This window comes from Lagenorhynchus albirostris, chromosome 21 (assembly GCF_949774975.1).
Source record: "Lagenorhynchus albirostris chromosome 21, mLagAlb1.1, whole genome shotgun sequence".
Classification (NCBI taxonomy): Eukaryota; Metazoa; Chordata; class Mammalia; order Artiodactyla; family Delphinidae; genus Lagenorhynchus; species Lagenorhynchus albirostris.
Genome location: NC_083115.1, coordinates 2,230,047 through 2,251,898, shown reverse-complemented (window position 1 = coordinate 2,251,898; position 21,852 = coordinate 2,230,047). Strand labels below are relative to the sequence as shown.

The 21,852-nt window shown below is 46.1% G+C and overlaps 1 protein-coding gene across 7 annotated transcripts in view; it reads right to left on the bottom strand.

Annotated features, from left to right (window-relative positions):
- Positions 1-21,852, bottom strand: part of SLC20A2 (solute carrier family 20 member 2) — a 104,634-nt gene that overhangs the window by 14,559 nt on the left and 68,223 nt on the right. For all 7 annotated transcript variants that reach the window (XM_060136597.1, XM_060136602.1, XM_060136598.1 and 4 more), the window contains 3 exons: positions 13,880-13,996; positions 8,830-9,033; positions 6,980-7,547 (listed from right to left, as the gene is read on the bottom strand). In XM_060136597.1, coding sequence (XP_059992580.1) covers positions 6,980-7,547; positions 8,830-9,033; positions 13,880-13,996 — 889 coding nt within the window. The remainder of the gene's footprint in view (positions 1-6,979; positions 7,548-8,829; positions 9,034-13,879; positions 13,997-21,852) is intronic.

Here is a 21,852-nt window from a genome sequence, read left to right as displayed (position 1 = left end):
GCCAACACTTATTTTGTTTTTAGAGTAGCCATCTTAATGGTTGTGTGATTTGTTAATTTTTTTTTTTCTGGCTGTGATGGGTCTTTGTTGCTGTGCACGGGTTTTCCCTAGTTGCGGTGAGTGGGGGCTACTCTTTGCTGCAGTGTGTGGGCTTCTCATTGCGGTGGCTTTCCTTGTTGCGGAGCATGGGCTCTAGGCGCATGGGCTTCAGTAGTTGCAGCACAGGCTCAGAAGTTGCGGCACGCGGGCCCTAGAGCACGCAGGCTTCAGTAGTTGTGGCATGTGGGCTCTAGGGCACACAGGCTTCAGTAGTCGTGGCACATAGGCTCAGTAGTTGTGGCTCACGGGCTCTAGAACACAGGCTCAGTAGTTGTGGTGCAAGGGCTTAGTTGCTCTGCGGCATGTGGGATCTTCCCGGACCAGGGATCGAACCCATGTCCCCTGCATTGGCAGGCGGATTCTTAACCACTGCACCACCGGGGAAGTCCCTAATTTTTTTAAAGTACTGAAAAATCACAAGAAGTGGATACAAATTCTTTTTTTTCTTCCTTTCTTTCTCTATTTCTTTCCATTTTCACTGCCAGCACAGCTACTAACATTAGCTACCAATTTGGGGCAGCTGTGCCAGGCTCCCCACTATGGGATCACAAACATTATTGCTAATCATTAGTTCTCAGGCCCACCCCTTAAACTGGCTATTGTCACTCCCATTTTACTGATGAGAAAACTGATGCCAAAGTCATGTCCCTAGCAGGAAGCAGAACTGGGATGTGAGCTGAGGACTCACTCAGGTGCTCACCCCTCCCCCAGGCCCCCTCTCATCACTCAGGCCCTTGGCAGGCAGGCACTGACTTTCCTGGGGGGTGCCACAGCTTTTTTTCTTTTTTAAATTAAGACTTTATTTCTTTAGAGCAGTTGAAGATTCATAGCAAAACTGAGGGGAAGGTACAGAGGTTTCCCATATACCCTCTGGTCCACACATGCATAGCCTCCCATCATCAACATCCCCACGAGAGTGGAACATTTGTTACAACCGATGAACCCATACTGACACATCAGAATCATCTGAAGCCCATCGTTTACAGTAGCATTCACTCTTGGTGGTGTACATTCTATGGGTTTAGACACATGTATAATAAATGACATGTATCCATCATTAGGGTATCATACAGAGAATTTTCACTGCCCTAAAAATCCTCTGTGCTCTACCTATTCATCCCTCCTTCCCACCCCAACCCCGGATCTTCTGTCTCCATAGTTTTGCCTTTTCCAGAAAGTCATATAGTTGGAATCATACAGTATGCAGCTTTTCATATTGGCTTCTTTCATTCAGTAATATGCATTTAAGGTTCCTGCATGTAATTTCATGGCTTGATAACTCATTTTAGTGCTGAATAGCATTGTGTAAATGTACCAGTTTTTATCAATCCACCTACTGAAGGACATCTTGGTTGCTATGTTTTGGCAATTTTGCATAAAGCTGCTATAAACATCCATGTACAGGTTTTTGTGTGGATATAAACTTATCAGGATAAATAAGGAGCACGACTACTGGATGGTACAATAAGAGTATGCTTAGTTTTGTAAGAAACTGTCCCACTGTCTTCCAAAGCAGCTGTACCATTTTGTATTCTCACCAGAAATGAATGAGAGTTCCTGTTTCTTCACATCCTTGCCAGCACTTGGTGTTGTCAGATCAGTTGACTGTCATATTTATGTGGGTCTATTTCTGGGCTCTCTATTCTGTTTCATTGATTTATCTGTCTGTTCTTTCACCAATACCATACTGTCTTGTTACTGCAGCTTTACTAGCAAGCTTGAATTCGGGTAGTATCAGTCCTTCAAGTTTGTTCTCCTTCAATTTTGCATTGGCTATTCTGGTTTTTTGGCCTCTCCATATAAACTTTAGAATCAGTTTATCAGTATCCACAAAATAACTTTCTGAGGTTTTGATTGGGATTGCATTGAATCTATAGATCAAGATGTGAAGAACGGACATCTTGGCAATGTTGATTCTTCTTATCCTTGAACATGGAAGATCTCTCCATTTATTCCATTCTTTGATTTCATCCATCAGTTTTACAGTTTTCCGCATATAGATCCTGTACACATTTTGTTAGATGTATCCCTAAGTATTTCAAGGTGCCAGTGTACATGGTACTATTGTGTTTCTGAATTTCAAACTCCACCTGTTCTCTGCTAATATGTAGGAAGTGATTGATTTTTGTATATTAACCTGTATCCTGCGTCCTTGTTATAATTGCTTATTAGTTCCAGGAGTTTTTTTTTTTTTTTGGTCAGTTCTTTCAGATTTTCTACATGGATGGTCATGTCATCTTCAAACAAAGACAGTTTTATTTCTTCTTTCCTAATCTGTATACGTTTATCTCCCTTTCTTGTCCTAGTGCATTAGCTAGAACTTTCAGTACAGTTTTGAAAAGCAGTGCTGAAAGGGGACATCTATGCCTTGTTCCTGATCTTAGTGGAAAAGCTTTGAGTTTCTCACCATTAAGTATGATATTAGCTGTAGTTTTTTTGTATTTTTTATCAAGTTGAGGAGTTCCCCTCTATTCCTAGTTTACTAAGAGTTTTTATCACGAATAGGTATTGGATTTTGTTAAATGCTTTCTTCTGCATCTATTGATATGATCATGTGACTTTTTCTTTTTAGCCTATTGACATGATGGATTACATTAACTAATTTTCGAATGTTGAACCAGTCTTGCATACCTCAGAGAAAGCTCATTGGTCATGCTGCATAATTCTCTTTATACATTGTTGGATTCAATTTGCTAATCGTTTGTTGAGTTTTTTCTTCAGCGAAGTTCATAAGAAACACAGGTCTATAGTTTTCTTATAATGTCTTTCACTGGTTTTGGTACTAGGGTAATGCTGGCCTTACAGAATGAGTTAGGAAGTATTCCTTTTGCTTCTATCCTCTGAAAGAAATTTGTAGACAAGTATAATTTCTTCCTTAGATATTTGGCAGAATTCATCAGTGAACCTATCTGGGCCTGGTGCTTTCTGTTTTGAAAGGTTATTAATTATTGATTCAATGTCCTTAATAGATATAGGCCCATCAGATAGTCTATTTCTTCTTGTGTGAGTTTGGGCAGTTCTGTCTTTCAACGAATTGGTCCATTTCACCTAGGTTATCAAATTGGTTATTCATAGTATTCCTTTTATAGTATTTTGTAGTATTATCCTTTTAATGTCCATAGGATCTATAGTGATGTCCCTCTTCCCTTTCTGATATTAGTAATTTGTGTTCTCTCTTTTTCTCTGAGTTAGCCTGGCTAGAAGCTTATCAACTTCATTAATATTTTCAAAGAATCAGCTTTTTGTTTCATTGATTTTCTCTATTAGTTTCCTGACTTCAATTTCATTTATTTCTGCTCTAATTCTTATTATTTGTTTACTTCTGCTTACCTTGGATTTAATTTGCTCTTCTTTTCCTATTTTTCTAGGCTGGAAACTTAGATTGATTTTATTATTATTTATTATTTACTGATTTTATATCTTCCTTCTTTCCTAATATATGAATTCAATGCAATTTGAACCAGTCTTGCATACCTCAGAGAAAGCTCACTTGGTCATGCTGGATAATTCTCATTATACATTGTTGGATTCAATTTGCTAATAGTTTGTTGATCCACCTGCCAACGCAGGGGACACAGGTTCGATCCCTGGTCCAGGAAGATCCCACATGCGACGGAGCAACTAAGCCCACGCACCACAACTCCTGAGCCTGCACTCTAGAGCCCACGAGCCACAACTACTGAAGCCCGCGTGCTGCAACTACTGAAGCCCACATGCCTAGAGCCCATGCTCTGCAACAAGAGAAGCCACCGTAATGAGAAGCCCGTTTACTGCAACGGGAGTAGCCCCCGCTCGCCCCAACTAGAGAAAGTCCGTGTGCAGCAATTCAATTCAATTTTCTTCTAAGCACTGTTTTTGCTGCTTCCCACAAATTTTGATGTGCTTTCATTTTCATTTAGTTCAAATATTTGAAAATTCCTCTTGATATTCCTTCTTTGATCCAAGTGTTATTTAGAAGTGTGTTGTTTTTTGTTTTTGTTTTTGCGGTACGCGGGCCTCTCCCGTTGCGGAGCACAGGCCCCGGACGCGCAGGCTCCGCGGCCATGGCTCACGGGCCCAGCTGCTCCGCGGCATGTGGGATCTTCCCGGACCGGGGCACGAACCCGTGTCCCCTGCATCGGCAGGTGGACTCTCAACCACTGCACCACCAGGGAAGCCCTGTTACAGTGTTTTGATCTCCAGTGTTCTTTTTGGTTCTTTCTTAGGATTTCCTTCTCTCTGCTTACCTTGCTCACCTAATGGATGCCTACTTTATCCATCAGAGACCTCAGCCTATGAATCGTAGCTGTTTTCAATTCCTCATCTGATAATTCCAACATCCCAGCCATGTCTGGTTCTGAATTTTGCTCTGTCTCTTCAAATTGTGTTTTTTGCCTTTTGGTATGCCTTGTAAATTTTTCTTGATAACCAGACATGATCTCCTGGGTAGAAGGAACTGCTGTAAATAGGCCTTTAGTGATGTGGTGGGAGGTCTGGGGATGGAGAAGCCTTCTGTAGTCCCTTGATGAGGTCTCGGTCTCTCAGTGAGCCTGTCCCTCTGGACTGTGAACTTCACAAGTGTTTCTCAGTTTCTGCTTCCCCCTTAAGTGGGACAGGATGGCTCGAGGTGGGTGCTTCCCTTCGCCCAAGCGGAAGGCGAGGGAAGTCTGGAGTGTATTTCCCCTCCCCAGGTCAGTTAGGCTGTGGTAATCCCCCTGCAGGCTGGGCTCTGGTGACCTGGTTTCCCCTGGGAGCGGGCCTGGTTAAGCACACAGTTGCTCTCTTCTGTCAAATGCTTTCCCTCCCCCGACAGGAGCAGGAGGGGATTTCTCTTCCCTGATATTCACTGTGAGGACCTGGTACAGCTCTTGGACGTAAAACTCACAATATCATGGGGTCCCCCGACCACGGGTCCCCTGGAGCCTCTAACTCTCTACTTGTCCCCCCTGAACCTCCAGGGTCCATCATTCCAGTCCAGGTTTCCCTGGTTCCATGGCAGCTTCCACTCCTGAGTCACTCTTCCAGGACTGTCTGTCCCTCCAGTCTTGGGGGCAGTGGTTTGTCCTGTGTCCTCCTCTCCTTTCTGGATCCAAGAAGAGTTGTTGATTTTTCAGTCCATTCGGTTTTCTCCTGTTGTTAGGGTAGAGTGACAACTTCCAGGCTCCCTATGGGCTTTCAACAGCCTCTGTAGCTCTCAGCCCACCCTCCACTCTGCAGACTGAGTCACGAAGAGCCAAGAGCTCCCAAGCCCGCTTCTCTCCAGCTGTGTGACTCTGGGCAAGAAAGGCACATTTCTGAGCTTCAGATTCCCTGTCTTTGAAGGATACCACTTAGGACTGCAAAGGACTGCTCTGAGGAGGGTTAGGGTAAGTTACAAGTGGTTCAGCTCTGAGCCCTGGTACAGACTTGGTAACTTCTTCCTGAACGAACAGAAGCCCCCTCTTCACATCACACTATTATTTCTAAAACCTTGCTTTCATCAGACCCCATCCCTGCTCAAAAGCCTCAAAAGCAGCCCCCAAACTGCAAACAGTTGCTCTAAACTCTGGTCACCTATAGCAGCTGCCACCTAGACTCTTCCTCTGGCCTTTAAATGCTGTTTTGAGGTGTTCTGTTACTTTTCTACGTGTATGTCTTTCTTGTCTCCTTAACTGGAATTTAAACTCCTAAAGGACAGGGACCCAATTCATAACACTTTGACAGTACCAGGCTTTCAATAAAGAATTTGTGGATAAAGAGGAGGAAGTGGGCTGCTGGGGGAGGGCAGAAAAAAAATTATTAAGAGGAGACAGAACATGGTGCCCCCAATTAAATAACATGGCGACCCCTAGACGACACTGAGCAGAACATAAGATGTCCAGGCCTCTCCTCTGGCACAAAGACTTCTTTTAAAAAGAACAGAAACGCTGGTGCACGTGGGTAGACAGTGTAAAACAGAGTCATATAACTGAGCAAAAACACAAAAGCAACAACGGCATGTTTTCCTGATTTGGACAGAAACATTAGCCTGTGTGATAACTATAATAATAGTAAGAGTGAAAATGTAGGGATATTGATTATGGGAGAGCACTGTCTTGAGCTTGTTATATAAAGCAACTCACTTAATCTTCACAGAAATCCCATGTGGTTGGTACTAGCTTTACTCCCACTTCACAGATTGGGACACTGAGGCTTTGGGAAATTCAGTGACTGGTCCGGAGCTGCCCAGCCAGTGAGAGGGGGGTAGAGACTACACATTCGGGGCTTCCACGACCCGCCGACCTGAGCGTCTCCACGCCCTTGCTTGTGGCTCTTCCCGGAACCCCACCCCCACCCCCAAGGCATGTCCTACCTCGGGCCCTCGCATCTGCTGTCCCCTCTTCCGGAATGTTCTCCTACAGACGAGCACACGGCTGCGCCCTCAGCCCCTGCAGGTGTCACTCGGTGAGCCCTCCTGACCTGAGCAGCCGTCCAACACGGCAGCCCTCCAGGGGTCCCACACCCCTTTCTACTCTTCTCTTCCCTTTAACGCGTGTCACCGTCTGGCACACTACAGGAGCTACTTATTCACAGGTGACCCTTGAACAACTCGGCGGAAATCCGGGTACTGCTCTCTCTGACTCAAAACCAGAAGGAACTGATGAATGACTCAGGCAGGGCAGAAAGCTGGAACGGCGTGGGCAGAGTCAGGGCTCAAACCCCACGTCTTCTGATTCCGCGTGTTGTGATCTCCGATCCAACACAAACCTTCCCCCACACCTAGTTCATTTAAAGATCCGTGCAGTGAAGATGCGGATGCTACACTCGTGGGGGAAAAGCCCATGTCGGTGGACCCGGTCAGTGCAGACCCGCAAGGTTCCAGGGTGGCCGTGTGTCTGCCGTGCGCCTCCCCCCGCCCCGCCCGCGCGCCCTGGGCACTGACCTCACGTCGTTGCCGCCGTGCGCGAAGGAGCCGAAGCAGGCGGTGAGGACCTGCAGGAAGTGGAAGAGCAGGTGGACCTCGGCCGAGTCCTTCTCCTCCTTCTCGTCGTCCGCCGCGTCATCGCGTGGCGGCTCGGGCTCGGCCAGCGGGGTGGCCAGGCGCACCTCCACGCCGCCCTCCTCGGCCTCGATCTCGGCCTCGGCCACGGCGTTGCAGTAGCTGGAGTAGCTGTCATAGCGCAGCCGCCGGCGGGAGTAGGCCACGGCGTCGGCCACCAGCTTCTCGCTGTCCTCGGGTGCGGGCGCGTCACCGCGGCGCGTGGCCAGGCCGGGCAGCCCGCAGATGGCCGCCGTGTAGCACGTGTAGCTGTTGTTGCGCCGCAGCAGCCGCGGGGCCCCGTCTGGTGCCGGCCGCTCGTCGCGGATGCGGTGCAGCAGGTCCTTGTAGAGACCCGAGTCTTTGTGCACCGTGTGATACACGTGGCCGTCGCCGCGCGCTGGGCCGTCGAAGCCGAAGGTCCCGTTAGACACGGGCGACTTGGCGCCGTGTGTCATGGACAGCGCCCGGCCTGCAGGGGGACAAGGGGACAGACTGAGAGCCGAGGTCATCTGGGGAAGGCGGGGTGGCGGGTGCTTTTGCTTTTTCCCACGTGCTCCATTTTCTAACTTGACTATGAAGGCCCTGCAGTATGGTTCAAATAAAAAGGGAAACTTGGAAACATACAACAAAGGGTAAGTAAAACTAATATGGTAGTTAAAAAATGATGTTACGGTCTCTTAAAATGCGTCTTCCAGAAATTGCGGTAGCATTCTCTCCTTTTCTAGGAACCAGTAAAAGGAGGATTCCCTGTAAGGAGCTCATTTTACAAAAAACTTCATATAAGAGGGACCCAACCCAGACCCCTGTGAGATACACGCTGTAGGTGCTCCTTAAAAATGTGACACAAATGGACTCATCTATGAAACAGAAACAGAATCACAGACATAGAGAACAGACTGGTGGTTGCCAAGGGGGAGGGGCTGGGGGAGGGTTGGAGTGGGAGGCTGGGATTAGCAGATGTAAGCTATTACATAGAGAATGGATAAGCAACGAGGTCCTACTGTATAGCACAGGGAACTATATTCAATATCCTGTGATAAACCATAATGGAAAAGAATATTTTAAAAAAAGAATGTATATATATGTATAACTGAGTCACTTTGCTGTAGAGCAGAAATTAACACAACACTGTAAATCAACTATACTTCAATTTTTTAAAAAGAGGCCAGTCTGGGCAGTCAAAGGCGGATCTGTCAGATCAGTGGGCAGTTTGTTTGCCTTCTTTGGCCAAGTCCCAAACGCAGCCTGGAAATCGGTACCAGTGCCCCTGCAGGGAGGTGGGCCAGGCAGACGCTGGTGCCTGCCCATCACTGTCCAGAGATGCTATGGGACAAAGGACCGCCCCCCCAAGATGGTCCTGATGGTTTCTGTGATTCTCTAGTGGGACCCCCTCCCGTTCCAATGTCAGCTTTTGCTCTGCGTCTTCCAGGAGGAAGGTGTTTGTATTAAGCTGGATAAACCGACCTTCCAATCTCCAGCAGTTAGGTGACTGCACGTGGAAGATGCAGGTGAGGCACTCAGAGGGGTGGTACGGGGGGTCTGGGTGCCGCTGGGAGACTGTAGGTAAATGGCTCTTGGAGGAAAATCACAGGACACGAGTAAGCCTGCTCTGCGACTGCCTGGTCCCTGAGGCCTCTTTAGCGCCTGGGTTTTCTCAAAGCAGAAACCGGGGGACACTTGTGTGCACTGGAGGCTCAGTGCCACACGCAGGCCGGCAGGCCCAGCGCCACCTCAGCCCCCGGGGGTCTTACCGTATGGTACGCGGGGGTGGTGTCCCCCTGTCGTGCTTTCTGAGGTCCCGGACGGCTCCGCGGCCGACCCGGTAAGGGGGACGGTGCTGTCGTCATGAGCCCTGGCACCCGGTAGCTCTTTAAATACTGGGGACTCCGCTTCCTGAATTTTGTTGAGGCTTTCATCAGAGACTCGCGATAAAGCACTTTCTTTTTGTAATTTGCCTAAAGAAAATAGAGGCATAACTGAAAATTTTGTCAGAGAATTCTTGTTACCGACAAATGAATATAAAAATAAATATTTATCTTGTTATGTACTTACTTTGGGAATGAAGAAAAAAGTTAGACAAAATAAAGTGGAGAGTTCAATCATCTGGGAAACACAGGCTAGAAAACTCAGCTATGGAGGGAAAGATGGAGGCTTAGGCCTGAGTTATCTCATCCAAGACCAACAAAAAAGACAGGATTAGATTGATTCCCAAGGTAAACATTCTGTAAATACTACAACCATCTAGACTGGCCTTCTATTTTCTTAAACTAACCTCAGAATCCCTGAAATGTTTATCCTTTTTGTCTTCAAAGATACTGTTATAGTCTGCTTGGTTTTCTTCTGTTCAGTAAATGACTGCTCTCAGATTTCTTCAGGCCACCAAATCTTCGGAAACAAGTAAATCATTTTCCTCAAAAGGAACAGAGAGGGCTTCCCTGGTGGCGCAGTGGTTGAGAGTCCGCCTGCCGATGCAGGGGACACGGGTTCGTGCCCTGGCCTGGGAGGATCCCACATGCTGCGGAGCGGCTGGGCCCGTGAGCCATGGCCGCTGAGCCTGCGTGTCCGGAGCCTGTGCTCCGCAACGGGAGAGGCCACAACAGTGAGAGGCCCGTGTACCGCAAAAAAAAAAAAAAAAAGAATGCTCTCCAGCTTTAAACTGCTTTTCAAAAATCCCTGGTTTCTTTTGAAAGTAAAGGATTTCTAAAAGTAAGCAGAATCTCTCTGTTCCTTTTTTTTTTTTTTTTTTTTGCAGTACACGGGCCTCTCACTGTTGTGGCCTCTCCCGCTGTGGAGCACAGGCTCCGGACACGCAGGCTCAGCGGCCATGGCTCACGGGTCCAGCCGCTCCGCGGCATGTGGGATCCTCCCGGACCAGGACACGAACCTGTGTCCCCTGCATCGGCAGGCAGACTCTCAACCATTGCGCCACCAGGGAAGCCCGAGAGCATTCTTTTTAATCAAATCTGGTGTGTGGTGCTGGTGACTTATGACCTTGTTTCCTCACCTGAGCGGATGTCTAAGCTCTTACCTACCCAACTGAAATGGAGACATTCTCGGTTCCTCTGCTGAACACACTCAGCATCACCTCTATTTCTATACTTACCTAGATAGTCAGATACAAGATAGATTTTTTAAAAACTAAATTTGTTATGTACTGCAAGGAACAAAAAAGTGTGCATAGAGATCTCTGACCTCAAGTTGCTTACAATCTAGATGAGAAAAGATAATATTTGTAAAGATTATAATAACAATTTTTAAAAAACACTTTTTTTTTTTTTTTGGCCTCACTGCACAGCTTGTGGTATCTCAGTTCCCCAACCAGGGATTGAACCCGTGCCCCCCTGCAGTGGAAGCGCGGAGTCCTAACCACTGGACCTCCAGGGATTTCCCAAAAAAACCTGTTAACACATGAAACAGGTATTATTATTTTCTCTCCTTTATAAACAGCAAACTGAGGCCCAGAGAGATTAAGTCATTTGCCGAAGGTCACATAGGTAGCAAAATGCAGTCGGTTTACTCTCTGTCCACGCCCTTAACCACAGTCTGTACTTAAATTAATAGAAAAAGATATATATATACTGAAATGTCAAAATACATGGCATTGACCAAAAAATCTCCTGGGAAGCCAGTATGGGTAGTGATGTCAGTTTCCTGCAGTAACATTATAGCCTAAATGTGGAAGAAAAGATTTTATGGCCCATTTCACATTAAGGTTCAGCTATTAGAAAAAGCCTTTAGACATCAGAGCATTTAAGTCTAGTTTATCACTTCCCATGGGGTTAAGTCAGCCAAGCAGGATGTTTAAGGTGGGCTCCTTCTCAGCTTGGAGTGGGAACGGCTACACAGGAGACGGAGCAGCAGCTGGTTATCAATCTGGCTTCACTACTTAGTTTCAAGTTGTATGTATTCATGCCGTTTTTTTATTATTAGTTTTTAAATCTACATGCAGTAAATTGGCTCTGTCTGTGTGTGTAGAACCTTGAGTCTAACAAATGTCTAGATTCCTACAGACAGTCCACAATCAGGATAGGGAAGGGTTCCCTCAGCCCCTAAAGCCTCCCTGGCAGTCAGCCCCTCTGCCCACCCCTAGCCTGTGACAACCGCTGATCTGCTCTCTGGCCCTACAGTTTTGTCTTTTCCACATGTCATATAAACGGAACCATAAGACATGAGCTTCTGAGGCTGGCTTCTCTGACCTGGCATGATTAGTGCATCTGAGGTTCATCCAAGTTGTTGCAGGTTTCAGTAGCTCAGTCTTCTTCACTGCCAAGTAGTGTTCTAATACATGGGTGTATTTATTTACATAAATACGTGCTTGTTTATTCATTCTGTGGATAATCCGTGCTGTTTCTAGTTTTTGGTGATGGCAAATAAAGTTGCCATAAACATTCATAGCCAGGCTTTTGTGTGAATTTAAATTTGCATTTCTCTAGGGTAAGTACCTAGGAATGGGTAAGTGTATATTTAACCTTATAAGAAACAGCCAAACTGCTTTCCTGAGAGGCTGCACCATTTTGCATTCCCACCAGGAGTACACGAGCATTCCAGCTGCTGCTCAGTCTGTAACTTGTCTTTTTAAATTCTCTTAATAGTGTTTCTCACAGAGCAATAGTTTCTAACTTTGATGAAGTGCGATTTACCCACTTCTTTTATGAACTGTTTTTGGTATCATATCTAAAAACTCTTTGCTTTACCAATGGTCTCCAAAGTTTTCCCTTTTTTGTCCTAAAAGTTTTATAGTTTTCTGTTTTACATTTTTATCTATGATGCATCTTGAGTTAATTTTTACAAGGTGTAAGGCTTAGGTCAAGGTTCTCTTTTTCGCATTCAATATCCAACTGTTCAATACCATTTATTGTAAGGACTATTCTTCCTCCATTGAACCGACTTTGTATTTTGTCAAAAATCATTTGCCCATATATATTTGCGGCTCTGTTTCTGGACTCTACTCTGTTCTGTTAATCTAGATGTCTCTTCACCAATTCCACACTTTCCTGTAGCTTTATAGTAGCTCTTAAAGCCAAGCAGTACAGGTCTTTCAAATTTACTCTTTTCCAAAATTGCTTTGGCTATTCCAGTTCCTTTCCCTTTCCATATAAATTTTTAAAGTGACTTGTCTAAATCTACAAAATATCCTGCTGGGATTTTTATTTAAATTGTGTTAAATGTATAGATTGATTTGAGACAAACTGACGTTTTCCGGTATTGAGTCTTTGCGTTCATGAGCATGGTATGTCTCCTCATTTGTTTTGTTCTTTGAAATATGGGTTTCTCAAATTCAGATATATCCGTATGAACGTGCGATTGTAAGGTACACTCTGAGGCCAAAATTAAATACTTCTTTTCTTTTGAGAGCCCTGTAAAAGGCTCTGTGTGGCCTCCAGACTTGGAATTCAATCATGTTGCCACTGACAGGAAAATACCTCCTGCAATTTTCTAAGCCACAGTCTTTTTTTTTTTAATTGCTTTCATTGAGGTATAATTTCCATACAGTGAAATGTATACATTTTAAATGTACAGGTAGATGACCCGTGACAAATGACTACAGCCTGTAACTACTCCCCAATTAACAGAGTCCTGCAAAGTGCCTCCTGTCCCTAAAGTTCCCTCCTGTCCCTGCAAAGCTCCATCCTGTTCCTAGAGTTCCCTCCTGTCCCTGCAAAGTCCCCTCCTGTCCCTAGAGTTCCCTCCTGTCCCTGGAAAGTTCCCTCCTGTTCCTACAAAGCTCCCTCCTGTCCCTGCAAAGCTCCCTCCTGTCCCCGCAAAGTCCCCTCCTGTCCCTAGAGTTCCCTCCTGTCCCTGGAAAGTCCCCTCCTGTCCCTGGAAAGTTCCCTCCTGTTCCTACAAAGCTCCCTCCTGTCCCTGCAAAGCTCCCTCCTGTCCCTACAGAGTTCCCCTCCTGTCCCTGCAAAGTCCCCTCCTGTCCCTGCAAAGTCCCCTCCTGTCCCTGGAAAGTTCCCTCCTGTTCCTACAAAGCTCCCTCCTGTCCCTGCAAAGCTCCCTCCTGTCCCTACAGAGTTCCCCTCCTGTCCCTGCAAAGTCCCCTCCTGTCCCTGCAAAGTCCCCTCCTGTCCCTAAAGTTCCCTCTTGTCCCTTGTGCCCCTTTGCAGTCGGTCTCCAGCAACCAGTGGTTTCTCCCGCTGTGGATTACCGGAATCATGCAGTATGTACTCCTTTGTGTCTGGCTTCTCCCGGTACTTCTCCTCTTCACTGCTAATTCGTCTTCTATTGTATGAATAGACCATAATTTGGTTATCCGTTCGCTTGTTAATGAGCATGCGGGTTGTTTCCGTTTTTTGCCTAGTATGACTGACCAATTTGTGTACAAGTCTTTTTATTTCTCTTGGATAAATACCTAAGAGTGGAATTAATGGGCCACATGGTAAATGTTTGCCTAAGCTTACAGGAAACTGCTCAACTAACTTCCCCCATGGCTGTACCAGTTTTTATTTCACCATAAATATATGAGAATTCCAGTTATCACACTTGTAATCTAGTCTTTCTACCTTTAGCCATTCTTGAGGGAGGGAAGTGCTACCTGACTGTGGTGTTGATCTGTATAATCTCATGTTTCTCAGCAGGCAGTTACCTTCCATTAGCCATGGCAACTAGGACCTCACTGTCACCTGGGTCCCAAGTTACCAAGGAAAAGTTTGAGCCAGAAAGCCGTCAGGAGCCACAAGCCGAGGACTGGCCTGATCTCGGTGTGCGTCCCTCTGTCAGTCAGGATCACCGTGGACGACAGCGAGGGCTCAGCAGTCAGAGCACTCTTGCAGATCAGAAGAACGGCAAAGCCCTTACCTGCTATCTTTCTCCGCATCCACGGACACACACAGAGCCACACGAAGAGGGCGAACAGCAGCGCGACCCCGAAGGAGATGAGCACAATTGCCCACATGGGAAGGACCAGGCCCAGCACTGGGGATAAAGGGGATACTTCTCAAACGTTGGGCATCACGTCCACATACCTGCCGTTCCCCAAACCTGAAACGAACCACCTGGATTCCGTGTTTAATAAAACTCTCAACCAAAAAAGATGTGCTAGGCTTTCAGGGCGTACAAAGCTGTGTGTTTAAGACACACAGCTTTGCAAATATGTGGTTAAATCAGTAAGTAACCTAATTATTAAAAATCGACCGACTTGGCACAAACGGCATATTAAGTTGGGAATAAACCCATTTACAGTATTATCTCAATATCTAAATTCCTGAGTGGACAAACAGGGGTAACAAAGGGTCCGTCTTCCCTCCTAGCGCCCCCGCCCCCGCCCCCGGGCAGCGCCAAGCCCAGGGCTGCAGCAGGCACAGCAAGGCGGGCAGCTGCCTCTTTGGTTTCTCAATAGTCAGCAGCCCGGCTTTAAATGGACATGACGCTCAGATCACACACACGAACCTTTTGTAACGTCAGATTAAATTGAGAAACAGCAGACACAGGAAGAGTCTGCTGCCCCCTTCGTAAGTGCCTGAAAGCAGGGCATAAATTTCTTGTGAGAAATGTGCCTTCCTTGTTCCAGGAAGAGCAAAGTGACCCTCACCACTGGAAACAAGGCACCAATACCAAGATAAGCCTGCACAAACAGACCTTGCTAAAATAACCGTTCTATTCTGTTTCCTCCTGTATTTCCTAGTCACTTTCCATAATTGATCACCCTTTGTCAAAATGGTATATAAGTCCCAAAGTCTAACTGCTGCTTTGCGTGTTCATGTCTTTTCTGTGAAGGCCTCCATATGCATAAATCAACCCTTTCTACTGTTAAAAATAAAATAAAATAAAAACTTAGATAGCAGAGTTTTTTAAAAGGACACTGACTTTGAAATGCAACTCTTCTTCGAAGTGTCAACTCATGGAATTACAACATAGAAAAACTTTTCATTACTATCCAGTCCAGCACATGAAGTGGCCATTCCATCAGCCAGTGAAAGTACGGAGGGTGGAGAAGCATCAGGCTTCCTAGCCCCGTGGGCCCCAGAGCCCAGCTCTCCCGGCCGCACAGGCGTGACCCACACACGCTCACAGGTGCACCCTTGCACAGGCACAAAGATATAGGCACAGGAACACTCGCTACAGCATTATTTGTAATGGGAAGAATTTGCAAGACGACTGATACACGCATCATTCCATGGAAACGTTGTCAGTGTGGTGCAGAGCGTAAAAATGAGGTCGGTCTAAACGTACTCATGAGGAAAGAGGCCCGCGATCTAGTTAAGTAAGAAAGGCCATCTGGATCATGGTGTGTGTACCATGACCCAATTTATGTTTAGAAGAGAAAACAACCCCACACATACACTCCTACCATTTGTGTGAATAGACAGAAAACGTTCTGGAAAGAATCAGTGGTTCCTCCTGTGGAGAGATGAGAAATTGGAGGGGGCTCTCCCTTCTCACTACATATACTTTTGTACCGTTAACTTTGAAAATTTATAATGGGCACACGCTTTTGTAAATTGTTAAACTTTTTTTCGAAGTTTGAAAGGAGTGAACTATTTAAAACTTTGCTCTTAAACAAATCTCTAATGATACAGCCTTTGTTAGTTACACTGTTAGCCACTCTATACATACAAACCAACTTACAGTTACTCAGGTAAGGTATTATTAGACATTTTGGTAATGGTAAGAGGGAGAACAGGTAGTTAATACTCTAACTGGGGAGTCAGAATTAACATATATAAATATAAAAAACAAAAATCCAAGATCACGCAGCCTTAGTACAGTGGAGGGGCCACTGGTGGCAGCAGACACTCAGCGGTCAGGCCGCTCCACCCTCAAATGCCCGATCACACCAGAAAGCATATGGCCCCACGCAGGGCTGTACTGAGGCACCCGGCAGCCCCGCTCCAGCCCCGGCTGTGGCCTCGGACCCGAGGCTTGGAACTGCTTGTAGAACCACTCAGGCTGACCTCACTGGCCACGCTCACGGCCACGGCTTCCTGCTTCTGCTTTATGTCTTCGTGCCAGTGTCTGATACATGTGGTAAAAGACCACTCCAGAGCTGGTTCTTGCTAGCCGAGTGGTAACTGTTAATTACCAACATCAAACTGACGAACGAACATCAACACCAACTACAGCTTAAAAACACTTGGCTTTTGAAGAGGTTTCACGGTTTCCTTGGTGGTTCCTGGTTCCGTTGATGATAAAATTGTTACTTGGGCTACTTTTGGCTTCACTGCGTTAACTTGATCTAAGACAGGCGAGCTCTGGGTACTCTGGGGAGGGGATGCAGTTTGGGAGCTGGATATAGGAATATTTAAACGAGTGAATACTTTTGCCCCCAGGCCCCGTTTGCTTCCTTCCCTGCCGAGCAGCGCTCACGACAAGGCAGGGCAGGGCTGCTCTACGTGCGTGCTCCTTCCAGGCCCGTCTCCACGCTCTCCGCAGAGGTCACGTGAGTTCTGGAGGGTGTCAGGACCCACATCCGAAAGGGAGGAACTGAGGCCGGCTACACGACTTCTGATGCTTCTCTTAGACATTAAGCCACAATGTCACCTGACCCTTGAAGCTTCACCATCACAACTACCTTCACCATCGGTTTGGCCTGGGAAGTGGCCAAGAAGGTCCGAAGCCACCCTCTGAGTCACAAGAACTGGACGGGAGGTCAGGGGCTCCACACATCACTGAGGGTGGAAGGGGTGGGAGACAGAGGGAAAAACCAAGGGTGTGAAGCACAGCAAAGGAACCAGGAAAGCGGGGGCAGTCATCCATGGTGAGTAAGAGAGGAGAGAGGAACAGAACGGGGACAGGACTTGGGTCTTACCAAATTATTATGCCAATTTAGTAAATTAACAGAGCATCAGAAGTGCACAGGATTGAAGTATATACAAAACAGAAACAGACTCACAGGCACAGAAAACAAACATGGTTACAAAGGGGAAAGTGGGGGGATAAATTAGGAGTTTGGGAATTAACAAATACACACTACAATATATAAATAAGGATCTACTGTAGAGCACAGGGAACTATACTCAGTATTTTGAAATAACCTATAAGGTTAAACCTTACAGTAAAAGAACCTGAAAAAGAATATGTGTGTGTGTGTGTGTGTGTGTGTGTATGTGTGTGTGTGTGTATATATATATATATATATATATGTGTGTGTATATATATATATATATATATATAAAACTGACACCTGAAACTGTACACGTGAAAAAAAAAAAGCACACCAGGATTTACTTTTAAAGCCTGCATATAAGAAATGCAGACTGACAGTTACGGGATGCAGCTCTAAGCTGTACTAAATACATAAAATCAACTTTCATGGATAAAAAAACAATTAAATACAAAAATCCAGCACGGAAAAGCCTTTGAATCAACGTACCTCCAGGGGAAAACTTTTTTTCTCCTGAAAATTCAAGGTTGACCTTTTCACAACAAAATTTTTGACAAAAATACTTCACACTGATCAGCCTTCCTGCGAGGATCTCAAATTGTTTTCCGGTAACAGCACTCCAGAGGGCACTGAGGCCCGGCACCGTCACCCCGTGGAAGGCGAAGTAGGACACGGCTTGCATTGCTCCGGTCCCCGCGGCCAAGAGCGGCTGCCAGGAGCCCACACTGGGCGCTCGCAAGCCCAGGCCTCACTCCAGCCCCTAAATGGCCTTTCATCTCAAGCTCTTTCATTTTCTGAACAGCAAAGATATGATGAATAGTGATTTAGCTCTAACCACAAGCATCCTTGCAACTCTCTCCCAAATCCCCCGAAGATCAGGATATCCAAGTGACATGAGGAAAAGCGGAGAACTTTTTAGAAACACAGTCTTCTGGAGTCATTATTACTTTGCTACATCTCTTGCTTTTCATATGTAACAATCATTGTTAGAATCTAATAAAATAAATTAAGCTTCTGTAAAACCAGGAAGGCTTTTTAGCCCATATTAGTTCCCTTACACTACTCATCAGCCTCTCCTGCACCCTCTCTTCTCTCTCTCTCGGGTTTAATTTTAAAAATAATAATATGGTTATAAAAATATCATCCATAGATAATCATCAAGGACCTACTCTACAGCACAGGGAACTCTACTCAATACTCTGTAATAACATATATGGCAAAAGAATCTGAAAAAGAATAGAGATATATATGTATAACTGAATCACTTTGCTGTACACCTGAAACTAGCATAGCATTGTAAATCAACTATACTTCAATATAAAATAAAAATTAAAAATAAAAATATCAGCTGTATAAAACCGTATCACGTACAACTGTGGAAATTCCTCGTCGTCCATCCTTCCGGAACCCACTTCCCAGAGTAACACTGTTAACTATTTGGTGTGTATCTTTTCAGGCATTTTCTAGACATAAACATATGGTGCAGAGTGTTTGTGAGAATTTTTTTTCTTTTCCTTAAATTTAATAGATGTAAATCACACTGTATATATTCTTCTGTGCCTTCATTTCTCACATAACAATATATTATGGACATCTTTCCACAGTAACACGCACACACAGACACACGTCTGCCTCATTTGTAGAATTACTTTTTACTAGTCCTCCCTTCCCTGATAAATCAAGTTTCTAGTTCTTGTTTTGTTTTAGATCAACATGCTCAAGCATTAGAGGAGCTCCCTATGTGAAAGGAATCCTGGGGTAACTTTAAGAAAATGAAGCATTGGGCTTCCCTGGTGGCGCAGTGGTTGAGTCTGCCTGCCGATGCAGGGGACACGGGTTCGTGCCCCGGTCTGGGAAGATCCCACATGCCGCGGAGCGCCTGGGCCCGTGAGCCATGGCCGCTGAGCCTGCGCGTCCGGAGCCTGTGCTCCGCAACGGGAGAGGCCACAACAGTGAGAGGCCCGCGAACCGCAAAAAAAAAAAAAAAAGAAAGAAAGAAAATGAAGCATTGTTTTGAAATTCAAAAATGCTATTTCCTAATTTGTCCTATAGTTGGGATTTTTTTTTTTATGCATATGGCACCAGCTTTCTCAAACCAGGGTTCATTTATAATAATTCTGAGAAGGAAGTGAGTTTAAATCACTCTGTTCTGAATCAAGCTCTCAGTGATACTGGAGAATCTTCTCAGCCCAGGCCTTCCCCACCCAGGGCCCTGGGCTGGGAATCACTGAAGCTCCAACGTCCAGCTTCTCTACAGCCCAGAACATTCTCTACAGCTAAGACGGAACACAGAGGTCCTCTGGGAACAAAGCTCCTTCTCCCGAGTCAGTGGGGACCTGAGGGGTGGCTGATGCTCTGGTTCCCTCGAGGGGGCTGGACCAGAAGAGCTGCCACTGGAGGAGGAGGAGATGGAGGAGAAGGGGGAGGGGAGGGAGGAGGAGGGGGAGGAGAAGAGGGAGGGAGGAGGAGGAGGAAGAGGAGATGTAGGAGGAGGGAGAGGGAGGAGGAGAGGGAGGGGGAGGAGAGGAGGAGATGGAGGAGAAGGGGGAAGGGATGGAGGAGAAGGGGGAGGGGATGGAGGAGAAGGGGGAGGGGAGGGAGGGGGAGGAGATGGAGGGAGGGAGAAGGAGGAGGAGAGGGAGGGGGAGGAGAGGAGGAGATGGAGAAGAAGGGGGAGGGGAGGGAGGAGGAGGGGGAGGGGAGGGAGAAGGGGGAGGGGAGGAGATGGAGGGAGGGAGAAGGAGGAGGAGAGGGAGAGAGAAGAGAGGAGGAGATGGAGGAGAAGGGGAGGGGAGAGGGGGGAGGAGGAGGAAGAGGAGATGGAGGAGGAGGGGGAGGCAGCCCCATCTCAGGTGCAGACCACTCTGGGGAAGCCAGAAACCAGGCCTGGTTAAGTCTGAGAATTCATCTGCTAGTAAGGAGTGAGCAAAGGTTGCTAGCTAGAGCTTTTGAAGAGCACCCCTTGCATGAGAACCGTGATAAGGCAGCAGCGTTTACGGTAAAAGGTTATGATAAAGGGGTGGTGAGGGCAGGGGTCCACTAAATGCACATGCATCCAATCACCCAGGGTCTCCCTGGTAAACACAGACTGCTGGTCTGCATTTCTGGTGCATCGGGTCTAGGGCTGAGCCTGAGAATCTGCACTTTTGACAAGTGTCCAGGTGACGCTGATGCCGCCAGTCTAGGGACCACACTTTGACTTAGAAAGCTTCGTTAGCTGATCTGCTCTGACGCTTCAAAGCCGTGTGCCATGAACCTCAGCGTTTGTTCTTTAAATGCTAAACAAAAAACAGGTCCTGTACAGCTGAAGACTTTCCTTAAAAATAAACTTCAGGCTTCTATCTAAGCCAACCCAAGTGAGTACTTTATTTTCCTCAAGTTATTTTTGCTGCTTGCAAATTATTTTTTAAAGGACAAAAATGCAAAGACAATTTTTTAAAGTGCAACTCAGTTTCCGAAGGATGACTTTTGAGAAAAGTCATGTCAAACGCAAAGTAAAACAAATCAAGCTAGGCTCAAGATATAAACAACTTCAAAATAACTTAGAGAGGAGGAACAGAGGAAGTCAAACCAGAACCCTGTAACTCAACAGCCCACGGGTCCCCACTGAATTCACGTCCATCTAGAAAAAGGCTACTTATCAGAATCTCTGAAAGTTGAAACGGGGTAAGGTGAATGCTGCCACTATTTTTTGTTAGCAAACTTTTCATTCTTTCCTTTTATCTCTGGGGCCTATGTGTGTTGAACGGAAGCGTTCTAAGAAAGAAAAGGACTAGCAAGAATAAATTCCAACAGGCAGAAATGTAGGCAAGTTCTAAAAGGGGCAGAGGACCGAGTCACTGGGGAAGTGATTCTTCCCAGCCCAACCCTATCCCCAACAATGACGCCACAGCTACAGATGACCATAGGATGGAATTAATGTCTAGTTTTAACCTTAGACGTTTAAATAAAAATAGGATTTAGATTCACCTATTGAACATCCCATAAACACTCCCCAGAAGCCAAGACATTAGCAAAGTCCTTTTCTGACTGAGTGTATTCTGATCATCATTAACAGCGACATTAGGTACCAGGCACTAGATACTGCGTGTCTTACCCCCGCCCCACCGTGTGTCAGAAGAATGTCATATAACTGGGGCTCGGGACCAGGCTACCCACTTAACGTCTGCTTCTGCACCTGACTAGTTATATGGCCTTGGGCACTCAGTCAGCGTCACTGTGCCTGCTGCCCACCTGGCAGGGGGCGTTAGCAATACTGCCAATTTCCCAGTGGAGTTCAGAGGACACAAAGGATTAATTCGTGTAAAACTCAGCTCAGTAAAAGCGTTTATTATTTATTTTTCACAACTTCTCTATGAAGTATTTACATTATCCTTAGTTGCCTCATCCATTATCTAGTTTCATTTTCTCTAGAATTTTTTTTTTTTTTTTTTTTTTTTTTTTTTTTTTTTTTTTGCGGTACGCGGGCCTCTCACTGTTGTGGCCTCTCGCGTTGCGGAGCACAGGCTCCGGCGCGCAGGCTCAGCGGCCATGGCCCACGGGCCCAGCCGCTCCGCAGCATGTGGGATCTTCCCGGACCGGGGCATGAACCCGTGTCCCCTGCATCAGCAGGCGGACTCTCAACCACTGCGCCACCAGGGAAGCCCTTCTCTAGAATTTAGTCCCTTAGTAATCTGATTCTTCTAGCAAATTTGCAATAAAACTGCAGCAAAAGATGAGAAAAAGAAGTGATGGAAAAAATAGGTAAGTATGGGAAAAGTCAAATTTTAATAAAAATCATACAGTTGTGGTCTTCTGACATTCAGACCGAGAACCAGGGAGCAAGAAGAATAGAGGCTAGGAAAAAAAAAAATGCAGAAACAGAACTAAATGGTTGTCATTTACACCAATTCCCACTTCCAGGACTCGCACCCCGGGCTTCATTTGTTTAATCTCTTAAATCACTAGC